This window comes from Mastigoproctus giganteus, chromosome 10, assembly GCF_048544385.1.
Source record: "Mastigoproctus giganteus isolate SK-2022 chromosome 10, ASM4854438v1, whole genome shotgun sequence".
In the NCBI taxonomy this organism is placed as follows: domain Eukaryota; kingdom Metazoa; phylum Arthropoda; class Arachnida; order Uropygi; family Thelyphonidae; genus Mastigoproctus; species Mastigoproctus giganteus.
In genome coordinates this window covers 152010886-152023475 of record NC_143584.1, presented here as the reverse complement: position 1 = coordinate 152023475, position 12590 = coordinate 152010886, and the positions used below count along the sequence as shown (strand labels likewise).

Genomic DNA, 12590 nt, shown 5'->3' with positions numbered 1-12590 from the left:
ATGCTAGGTTTCTTAAACACATTACAGATAAGAAAGACATTTAATGCAAATGGTAACGCACTTATCCCTTTCCAAAGTGCACAAACATGCGGGGGAAGAATTCAAACGGCTTTAAAAATCGGGATATTTTATCCCCTACGAGTGTTCGACTGAATTGAGTTTGAAGCAGTTTATAAAACTTTGTAGAAAATATAAAATAAGATTCATTAGTATATATTCATTCACTCGGTCCTTGGTATTCGGTACCCTGTTCAGTGACACTTGCTAATGCAAAAATAATTTTACTCGAAGTTATTATTTTTATTTACTTGTCACTGTGTGGCTGTACAGGAGTATATAAAAATGTGGAGGGGCTTCCTAAATTTTAGGTCGGAAAAATTATTGACCTCTTTCAAATTCATATTTAAGAGTGTAATTTTAATCACCCGCGATATATATATATATGCTTACAATAGTAATACAGTTAACATAATGATATTGTTGCATGTGGTTAGGTTAGGGAAATTGGTGTAAAGTATTAAACGGAAATAAAATCACAATGATGAAGTATGTACACAACGAAAATGCCAACCCCTCAATTCAGCGGAAACACAGACTTCTCTGTTTACCTCCGCTAGCGTTGTCTGCTTCGTGGTCACTCCTGAGATTCGTGACACTACTTCTCTAAAAAAAGATGATTCTTTCACTTGTTCTGAAATTTAGCCTAGGTTTGCCCCTTCCTTTCAAAATTTTTCAAAGTTGAACAGTTTTGAAAAAGAGAGATACCACCAGAGGCGGACTGGCCATAAGACTTACCGGGGAAAACCCCGGTGGGCCGGAGGCCGATGTGATTTTCAGTATTACACTCTGACCTCTGATACATTCTATTTGTTTTCCACGGTAAGAATTTTTGACCCAGTCTCCCTCTGGATACCACGTACATCTAATACATCTTTTGGATGCGACTATTGTAGTGTTGTGTACCGTTGTTCATCTGACCTTTTAGGGCCCACCGTTGTCCACACTATGTTCCGGGGAGGCAGGTCAGGTTCCTAGTAATTTTTTATATAGTACTGGCAGGTTCCTGCCACCTAGTTTCCTGATATTTCAACCCAAAAAAAAAAAAAAAAAATTGGGTGTTGAGCTCGGTAAATTTTGACATGGGTTGGCCCTAGTTGTGAAGCTAGAGAGGGAGGAGAGACAGAAGTATGGGACCAGTAGAGAAGACAACCCCACGAGTCAGTGGGGCACGCCCATTCCCCACCAGAGGGAAAAGAAGGGGTACAATGGTATTGGTTTAGAAAACATTGTTATCTCTGACCAGTAAGTCGATGAGAATGATATTCGCTGATTTACTGAAGAACCAGTCGCCAGTATTTCACGGCTATTTAATCTTTCTGATCATTGACATTAGTAATTTAAATGGTCTTCATTTTCTGTAATGAAAATAAATACTTTTTAATATATGGTGCAATATGTTGTAATTTTTTTTTTTTACTAGATTGATTCGCTAATAAACTAAAACAACCATGAAGCTCGGTTTATTAAATTTACGATATTCTCTTTCTTCGCATGATGGACAATTTAAAATCATCTTCCATGAAAACAACTAACCTTGCCATTCGTTCCATAACACTAACGCAAATTCCAGACGTTTCTCCCTACTTGGCAGCAGTTTGCATCTAAAAACAATTGGTATTTCTTCTGAAGTTTTCAGGTCGGCAGAATTAATCCGACAGTTGTGGTATCGATTATTTCTTGGTGATAATGTCGTTTCCTCCTTGTGCCCACGTTATTGGACAACTGCCAAGAGAGTGGCATTGATTTAGCACGTCGGCGACTAACCGTAATCTATTTACAACTGTCGTGATAAATAAGAGAAAGAAAACTCGAGAAAAGAAGCGTTTGCACTGCTTAGGCAATTTCTGTTACAGATTTACGCCTTTTCTGTATAGGAATTTAATAATGCCGCCAACTCTTTAACATTATTATCATTACTATGGCCCCATTCACTCCCTTGTTAAGATAATGAATACCAGCTTCGGAGTGGCTTGGTTATGTTAGGATTTCAGGGGCTCCGACAAGGCTTCATTTTGACACTCTTCGATGCCACGAAGAACACAATTTAACTAATTAGCGCCGTCGAGAATTTTGTATTACCTAGTACAAAACGTGGCCAAATCAATCTGTAGATACCCACATTAGTTACCTTCAGATGAGAAAAGAATTTGTGTAAATTAAGTCAGATTTTGAAATTATTGCGATGCAATTCGCAATAATTTAAAAATCTGGTTTAATTTATAGAATAAACGGCGATATTTTATTCAATACTAAATGAATATACCAATTCTATTTAATGCTGTTAAGTAATTGCAAATTTTTATTTCACATTATAGTTTAGATTGAGGACGGGGGATTTTTGATGGCCTTGTCTGTGTCTTGGTTGGTGGATTAAATGTAAATCATAAAACAGTAAAATTGTATTATTGGTAGTAAGAGGAAGGGACAAAAAAAAAAAAAAAAAAAGGTTTGGTGAGAGAAGGCAAAGGATCTGTTATAACCCATTCTTCTGCCCTTAGAAATACAGAATGATATGTAATATTATAGCAGTATTTCCCAAACGTTTTAGCCACTGCCATAAAGGGGGTCCATAAAGTTATGGAATCCCTTGGTTCCATAAAGTTATCCCCAGTGCACCCTACTCTACCCTATAAAAAGCATTATTCAGACTAGTAGTTTTCACAACTTACTAAGGAAGATAATAACACAATAAAATTCAAAACAGTAACAATTAATTAGGCATTTATTCTAAATCCAATTAAAACTTTTTAGTTTAATTAATTCCACAAATCTGATGAACTTTATCCAGTGATTCCTGCTTTTCAAAGTCTGGTAGTCATTTAGCAAGAATCTTAGATACCACATTTAGTAACTACTTCACTGTGCAATAAATTCTTAATGCAATGGATGGGCTTGATGAAGTGATACCACTTTCCAAATGTGTGGTTTAAAGTCACTTAGCAAGAGTCTTAAATCATCATGTTTAGTAATCTGGAGTCGATTTCTTTGCTTGGAGAAAAGTTGGATGACCACACTAAAATCAGCATAAAATATTTATGAAACTACTTAGTAAACAAACAAATCTTCACCCACCACAGATGTATGCTAACTAATTTATAAGAAAATCAATAGCTGTTATCTATAATTGACTACCTTGTGATAATTCTGAATCATAAATACAAGCAAAGTTCATATAGTTTTTACGATTCAGAGCTATTACCAAGGGTAATTTACTATTTCAAAGCTATTACCAAGGAAAATAGCTTTGAAAGTGATAACAGCAGTAATTGAGGATGTTACAGACGTTCTCTCAGATATGCCAGACAAGCTGTACTTGTAACCTGGGAGTCTAAAACGCTGATGGAACTAATATTCAGGTGACATTCAAGCCAAGTAGACCCAATTTCGATGAAGTCCGTATGGTCTGTGACAGCCAAATCCTCTGCTTGCACCTTCACGATGGTGGGACTGTTAGTAATCCTGGGTATAACCTCCATGCACAAGCACACTGTGGGTGACCACCCAAGTATGAACCAACGTAAGCAGGGGTCGAGGTGTGGCACCCACACCACATGGAGGAATGCCTCCCCTCTGTGTTACCAGGCAATACTAGGTGGCAGATGACTCTCATCAACCGGTGCAATACCACCACTTTGCTTATTGGAGGCTTGAAGTGGTGGAACCCATGTTTAGTCTCCAAAGCTAAGTTCGGGTTCTTCCCCACCTCTTACATCATGCAGTATGACTGACGACTTTTGAGGTTATGATGAACATCATGGCGAGATCCAGTCTTCCTTACATTTCGAGGGTACAGCTCTAAAACGGTGTTTGCAGGCCAGCCGCTAATTAGTACACTGGACTGAACCTATTGGTAACTCTTTAGGAGGCTTCCGGATCAGCTAGTGTATAATCTTGCTACCTCTACTCTGCCAAATAGTGACTGGAGGGAGTCTGAGTAGTGTGTATGTGGGGGACTTTGTCGAGGCCATGTTATGTTAAGGATCTGGGTATATTCTTACCATGTGTACACCATATCCAAAAATTTCATTACTTCATATATGTCCCATCACTTTTTCTTACTATTGAATACACCATGAATTGTCAAACTAATACAGTAAGCTTATCTGCAAAAAGATCTAAACCTCCCAAACACTTCCTAGTTCATTTCACAAATATACATGGTCTCGATTCTAATCTCAACGATGTCCATTTCCACTTTCAGTCTGCCAAACCCCATGTACTTTTTCTGACAGAATCTCAGTTATCGGTTGATTCAACCACTGCTCATCTCAGTTGCCCAAATTATTTGCTCTATGATTCCTTTTGCCTCAAAGGTGGTACTTGTGCATATGTCCGTTCCGATATTTCCTGTCAGAGAATTGGTAATTTGGAATCTCCTCTCTTTGATCTTCTGTGGCTTAAAATCTCTCTACCTCATCGTGTCAAATTCATCTGTTGTCTCTACCATTCTCCCAACTCCACTAATCATTTAGAGCTCTTTGACTTCCTCTCTTTGCAACTTGACTTTATCCAGTCCAACTTTGCTAACTGTGAGATAATTTTCCTTGGTGATTTTAATGTTCACAACTCCATCTGGCTTCCGTTTTCTAGCTACATCGACCCAGCTCGTTGAGATGCTGAGGCTTTTGCAGTTTCCAATGACCTTGCACAGATTGTACCTTTACCTACAAGAATACCGGACAATCCTAACCACACAGCCAACACGCTTAAAAACAACCCTTCTAAGTACATGGTCGAAGTGAGTGGTTTGTAGGTACCTCTGATCACAACTTGGTGATTGTCTCTTCTCCAATGGAGCATTTATCTCATGGCTATTCCCAACCTCGTATTGTTTCGCATTACAAGAATGCAAAATGGGATGATCTGCAAGATTTCTTTTCTTCTTTTCCTTGGTCGGACTACTGTTTCAAAACTTCTGATGTCAACATTTGCTCTGATCATGTCAGTGAAATTATTCTCGTAGGAATGGAATCCTTTATTCCACACTCCACTTTAAAATCTCGTTCTTTATCTAAACCTTGGTTTTCCAATAAATGTGCTAAGGCTGTTCAAGAGAAGAATGTTGCATATTGTAATTGGCTTGTTTCCAATTCTTCAGCTTCATTTTCTTCCTACACTAAAGCTCACAACAAATGTAAAGCCGTCATTAATCAGTCCAAACTAGATTTTGTCAGATTAATCAGTCCAGTCTAGATTTTGAACAGGCTAAGAGTAGAAAACTTGCTTCTTGCCCTAATGGCAGCCAAGCATTCTGGTCTCTTGCCAAAGCTATTGGCCGCAACTTTTGCACATCTCTGCTCCCACCTCTGTCAAAACCTCTGACCTGCTAGCATCCCATTTTTCTTCTAACTCGTGTTTTAATGATCTTAGTGAAACACCTCCCACAATTCCCAACATGCTCTATTCAATGCCTCCTGTGGTCTTCCGTCAAAAGGATGTCAGAAGGATTTTGGCGAATCTCGATGCTAAGAAAGCTCCAGGTCCTGATGATATTTCTCCACTTGTTCTCAAAACCTGTGCTCCTGAACTTACTCCTGTTCTCTGCCACCTTTTTTCACTTTCTTATTCCAAAGGTGTTTTTCCTTCTGCTTGGAAATTTGCTCATATCCAGCCAGTTCCTAAAAAGGATGACTAGTCCCCCCCCCCCATCCAATTATCGTCCCATTGCAATTACTTCCACTCTTTCTAAAGATGGAGAAATCAATTAACTGCCAACTCTTAAACTACCTAGAAACTTTCTGTCTGACAATGATCGCCAGTATGGATTCCGTCAGTGTCGATACACTGGTGATATTCTGGCTTATGTTACTCATTTATGGACAAATTCAATGGAAAAGTTCGGTGAAGCACAAGCAGTTGCTCTCGAAATCTCAAATGCTTTCGATCTTGTTTGGCATAAAGGTCTTCTAAACAACTTCCATCTTATGGTTTGCAACTGTTTTTTGTAATTGGTTATCCAGTTCTCTCTCTGATCGCTCACTGAGGGTGATGTTAGATGGCTCTCTGTCTTCTAACTTCTCCACTAATGCTGGTGTACCCCAAGGTTCAGTTCTTTTCCTCTTGTATATTAGTGACCTTCTTCCATTGACTGGAAATCCTATCATAGTTTCGCCAATGATAGCACATTGCATTTTACTTTCCATTTTGAAAAACCTTGCCCTGCTCAATCAACTTCTCGAATATCTGTTACCAATTCCTTAAATGCCGATCTCCAGGTAATTCTCCAGTGGGGCAAAGAAAACTTAGTTGATTTCAATCCCTCTAAAACTCAGTCTTGTCTTATATCTCGTAAAAAGGATCCTTCTGCTCCTATGCTTATCTTTGGTGACACTCCGATTTCTAGGCAAAATGATATATCTCTTTTGGGGGAATTATCCTTACTTCTAATCTCTCTTGGCACAAGCACATTACAAATATTGCTTCCTCTGCATCTAAAAAATTTGGTTTTCTTCTAAACAATGTTTGGAAGAAAATGTTCACTATATGCAAATCCATCCTACCAAGGAATATTGTTCCCACATCTGGGGCGATGCCCCCAAAACCTCTCTCAGGCTTCTAGATTCCATTCAGAAGAGGGCAGTTAGGTTAATTAATGACTCCTCTTTAACTGAGTCTCTCCACTCATTGTCTCATAGATGTACTGTTTCTGCTGCATGCCTTTTCTACAGATACTTCCATGGGCACTGTTCTTCTGAATTGTCTTCTATAATTCCAACTGTCTCTTTCAAAATAGTCCAAAAATGTGCTGCCACCAGCCAACATCCATTTACTGTCAATCTTCCAAATTTGTTCATTCAACTGCCATTTTCTGGAAATAACCTTCCTTCATATGTATTTCCCGAAAATTACAGTCTACAGAAGTTCAAGTCTAATGTCAAAAAATATCTTCTTTCGTCTTCTCAACCTCCAACCCAAGCAAGGTACTAAGTATTATAGGTTCTAATACCTCTCATTGATTGGGGTTTTCATTAAAAAAAAAAAAAAAAAAAAAACATATTTAAATACAAAGCGAGGAAGGCAAGAGCCTTCCTTGCTTCATATTTAAAGCCTAGGTTCTAGCCTGATCAATTATAGATAAGCAACTGATATGCTTGGAGGGCCCACCTCCTCCTGCACATCCCTGCTGCCTCCTTGCCTCTTGACACCCTCAGGTGATCCCACAGCCCTCAAGGGAAGTATTGTCCAATTTGGGAACTCCTGATTATAGGATGGTGAAGGGAGTATATTTCAATGTAAAGTTTGAAATGAAATAAAGTTGGGATGCAGTTCTGAGTTAGTTTGACCATGGGGGATCATTCTGCACCCTCAGAATATGGATTCCAAGAACTCTGTGATAAGGCTTAGCCGTATATCCAACTACATCCAGCTTCAGAGCCGAGCAAAAAGAGCAATTATCCCCCACCCACTATATGATACAGGGTGCTGTGGACTACAATTTTTTAATTTTTTATTTATTTATTTTATTTTTTTAGGAGCATTAGTAACTAAGGCCATATTGCTCCGGGATATGCGTTGGTCATTCCCTGACCTTTCCACATCCTCCATATTTGGTGGTGATGGGCTCGAACCCTGGTCTAATCAAGAAGCATGTGCTATGCACTGCTGCTCCTTCCCACCTGGCTACGGAGGTGCCAATTTTTTTTATAATAAAATTGTTTTATATTAAGTAATACGTGGTGGGAAGGGCATTGTTAGAAATGAAGCATATTGCCTAGAAAATCAGTTAATGGACTTGAAATTTCTAATATTATTATGTATGGTATGACATTTCATTTCAAGTAAATAATGTGAGTAAGATTATGTAAAATCTGATAATAGATATCACAACTGTAAAATATCTTAAGAGTTGTTTGGTGTATTTGTCTCGGCACAGGAATAATGGGGTTGAAGGTTCTGTTAATATTGCAAAATAGATGATGACTTCCTTTAAGGAACCTGCGTGAAAGCATAAATAATATTCAAAATATTAAAACAAGAGTTTTTTTTTTTTTTTTTTTTTTTTTACATTACAACGAACACCATTTATGCTTCCCTGAAAGAGCAGTTTGAATATCTTGAAAATTATGGGAATTTTATGTAATCATGGGAAAAAATTACCAAAGATTTAGTCATTCATTATGGTTTTTTTCAATACATTTATATCAGAATGAATTCCACCTTCACTGATAGCGGCACATTGATATAAATGGACTGGAACTCTGTGATGATCTGAAAAAATCTCTGTTTTGTCATACACACTGAGAAAGATTTGCTATGAGAATCTCTTCAACCCATTTATGACACAAATATGAGCAAAATCTTCCTGAATATATGGTCAGCACTACATATTTTACTGACTTTATCAGTAATGGTTGTTATTGCTGAAAGAATCTCAAGCTTGAAACTAATTAAAACTTACCTTTGGTTCCCAGTGAAGGAGAAGAGCTCTTGTTACTGGCAACGTTGCCAATTGAAAAACAAGATTGCTAGTAAGTTCGACCACACATTGATAGTAATGATGCGTTTTGCTGGCTCAAATGCTCAGAGTAAATTTGTTTAGTTTTTAAAATGTGTATATTGTATTTGTTTCCTTTCAGTTTTACGAGAAACAAAATTCATGTTATATAGTCAGATAGATGCAGTTATTTTCAAATAAATCTTTATTTCCATGAGGTAGTAATTTATTTAAACTCCATTTTAAAATAAAAAAATTAAATATTTCCTTTCTTTACATTACACTACAAATATTTTTATAAAGTGGAATAGGGGAAGTAACAACCTAGTGACAAACACTGTTAATCTATGAATATCTAGAACTGCAGCATTAGGTTGGAAGAAGAAAAAAAAAAAATCGCAGACAATTCCTGAGGTAAATTTGCTTTGGTTTGGCAGTTTTTGAAGCATTACCTAGTTGCATATTATAGGGCTTTTTAATATCATATTTAATATTTTGATCAAATAAATTTATTTATTTTTGCTGATTAAATAAATTTATTTGATCAGCACAAATGGGCAAACATGCATGATCATCTGGGGGCAATCATTATGGAGTGATTGGTGCAATACACCCAGACCCATGGGTGTATTGGGCCTCAAATCCCAGTAAATGCCTCAACATTTCCAGCAAGGGAAACCACATGATGAAACTTTAATTCTTGCACCCAGGCTTCCCATCTCCCCGAACTGTAGGACTGACCCTGGTGATCGCTATTTTGAAGACCTCATGATTGAATCCTTATGCCGTCACAAAAAAAAAAAAAAAAAAAAAAAAAAAAAATGCATGGTCCAATCTCTGACTAAACAACCATATTACGTGGGGTCCCGGCATTTGTAAATTTGGTTGAGATGGGGTGGGAATTTGTAGTTATACTACTTTATCCATTATTCACTTTTGTGGGAATTAATTCTATTATTTCCTGTATTGAAAGGACATGCAGTGTGTTTGTAACACAAGAAGAAAATGTTTGAATTTTAAGTAGCTCAGTTTGTTTTCTTTAATGTCTCTAATTTAGTATTATCACTTTCAATGGCTTTTTAGATTGTGTTGTATGTTGTATCACTCGTATCCCACCTATTCACAAGTATGTTGTGAATAGATGGGATATTTGTAGTATTTAAATTGAAAATTAACTGGAGTGCTAATAATTGGCAACAAAAATTAGGTTTAATATGTTTTTTTCTAAAAGTTATCCATCACATGCAAACATTATAGCCCTGTAATGTTTGAATGTGTAAAGCATTGGAAGCAAAGTTCTTGTTGTTTCTGATGCCAAAAGTTATATATGAATGTGCTTGTAAATGGCAATGATTTTTTTTTTTTTTTTTTGGAAATGGCCTCCATCAGAATTCTTTGAACTTAAATATAAATTTATAAATTAGAACATTATTCCAATGTATTCTTGCTAGTTTGAGCGAAATGTTATAAAGCTGTGAATTCAGTTACTTAAATTGTTTATTTTATTTTTTATGGTATTCAAAATCTTTATTTACTTTTAGGGTCTTGAAAGCATGCACTCTGCCACCAAGGTATGTTCTTCCAGTGGCAACAAGCTTTCTATATCTACTCCCAGAATGGACAGTTACCGTTTTTCCATGGCCAATTTAGAAGGTATGTTCAGTTAATGAAAATTCATTATTTTTAGATAAAATATTTAAGATAGAGCAGTGCTTATTTTCTCCTTAATGTAAAGTTGGGTGATTTTAGTGTATTTTTATGTTTTGATTAGAAAAATGTTACTTCTATTTTTTCCAAAAAACTTGCCATTCTTTTTCTTTTTCGGAAAATATACATTTCCGGTTTTGAAAAAAAAAAAAAAAATGTCCTGACAACAACTGCTTGCAGAGCTGGCAAAACATGCAGCTGATTTAACATAATATCAAATGTCACTTGACTGTTGCCAGGAGGCTGTTGTGTTGCACTGATTGACCAAAAAAAGGGCCACATCATACTTGACTGACATGGAAGATCTTATTGCCTGTTGTAACTTTTGATCTTTGTGTAGTTGATTGGTCGGAAGTAAAATACGAACAGTATTCTTGTTGACACTGACTAAACAGGAAACGTGACTTAACTTTTTTAAGGTAGTAAAATAAAATCTGCTTATATAGGAAAAAAGAATAAGAGAAAAGAAGGAAAATAGCAAAAACTAGTGAAACAGTATCTCTTTGCAGGTTTAAAGTTTCCAAAAATAAAAAACTAGAATGAATGGAAGAAAACTTTCATTTTCAGAAAGAAGGACCATCTCTGGAATGCCAGTGAGATGATGTCTTCTTGTCTGGTTAAAAATATTACAAACCGAAATGAAAATTTAGAGAGAGTAAATTGAATAAAGTGAAGGTTGCCTAATGAAGAAAAAATAACTGGAAAAGAATAGAAGAGGGATTTTATTTACTCCATTAATTAAAGAAGCATATTCGTTGTACTTTGGATGCAAGGTTAGAGATCAGAATCACCTGTTTTTCTTTAAAAAAAACAACAACAAAAGCACAGTCGATACTTTTTGCATGAAAATCGTTCACTGTTTTTGAAGTTGTTAGATGGGTCACTTCAAGAGTGACCTATTAGGCAGAGCTTAGTTCCAGGATAGGAAAATGCTTTATTAGTGGAGTTTCCTATCCCTTTTTTTTTTTTTGTTTGTTTCCCATTAGGCATAAGCCAAATAAACCATAGTTTGGAGCCTTGCTTGTTCCTTTGCTGTGAAGAGATAATTTGTTTACTTAATTTGTCCTATTCCATAGCTTAAGCATTTATCATTATAAATTAATATTGATCTCTTCTCCCCCTTCTGGACCTTACACATTATAGCCTTAGTTGCTCGTGTGCCTTAAAAACCAAAATCAATCACTCACTCCTCTACTTTCTCTCCCCATCCCCACCTTTCCCATTGCAATCACTCTCTGTATTTCACACCAAGAATGAAATCTGTTATCCTTTGACTCTCACATAGTCACAAATTTTAAATTATGTTATTCAACTCACGCTTGTGAATCATCAACAACTAAAATAAGTACAGCATTCTCATTAATTGCCCATCATTTAGTATTTGAACTTTTACACAGATAATTTTTTAAAATTAAAATTTATTCATTTTCTTGACCTTGCATGTGTTTTGTGGCTAGTAAGATTTCAACTGCCCAGTAAAAGCAATTAATGTTCATATCATATCAAACTTTGCCTTAACCATAGCTTGTCTTGGTGCTGCATTCTTTTAAAAACAAATGGTTAATCTGCCATTTATTTGAAAGATGAAATCTTTGATGTAAAACTCCTTCAATTCTGTACTCTCATAAAATTTTAATTAAATTAATTTAATTTTAATTATGAGAGTTCAGAATAAAATTAATCAGCATTCTGATCCATAAATCAGTAGTAACTAAAATAAGTCCCCTTTTCTCACTAATTGCCGGTCATTCAGTATTCTAGCACTTTTGCACAAATACCATTCTCTGTTCAAATTTCACCTGTACAGTGATTGTCCTCTATCATTGAATATAATGTTTCTTTATGCTACAGTAACCACAAATTTTTCATAACATATTAATACCATGATAATGTATAAATTTATAAGTGATATACAGTGTGGTTGCTGCTTTCTGTTTGAAGGCATATAAATGGAAAATAATCACACAGAACTGCATTAAATAACTGTGTGAAAGTGATGACATGAAAAAATTTTCAGTAAAGTATTACCAGGCAAAAATGATGTGGTATAGAAGGATTATGCAAATTATACTCCAGTGACATCTTTGTGGAAAAGCTATAAGAACAAGTGGTAAGAATGGGTGCAGAAATTTATAGTGAGACTTAAAAAAATCACAGCAAGATTGAAAAAATTTGCTTTGTTAGTTAAGCTCTATAATCAAAACAGTAAGAGAAACTCTTGGTTAAATGATAGTGGACTAGGAGCATGAATGAGGTCCCACTGGTTTCCGTACTGGGCCCTTTACTGATCCTGATATTTGTTAATGATCGATGAAAATACAGGTATGTGATGCAGTGATACTAAGATCAGATGGTTGATGTTGTAACTGTAAATTTAAATATAAAAAAA

The 12590-nt window shown here is 36.0% G+C and overlaps 1 protein-coding gene across 2 annotated transcripts in view; it reads left to right on the top strand.

Moving 5' to 3' along the window:
- The window catches only part of LOC150079384 (uncharacterized), a 202521-nt gene that overhangs the window by 122323 nt on the left and 67608 nt on the right, over positions 1 to 12590 (top strand). For both annotated transcript variants that reach the window (XM_090382599.1, XM_090382598.1), the window contains exon 2: positions 10036 to 10147. In XM_090382599.1, coding sequence (XP_090238725.1) covers positions 10048 to 10147 — 100 coding nt within the window. In that variant the 5' untranslated portion in view covers positions 10036 to 10047. The remainder of the gene's footprint in view (positions 1 to 10035; positions 10148 to 12590) is intronic.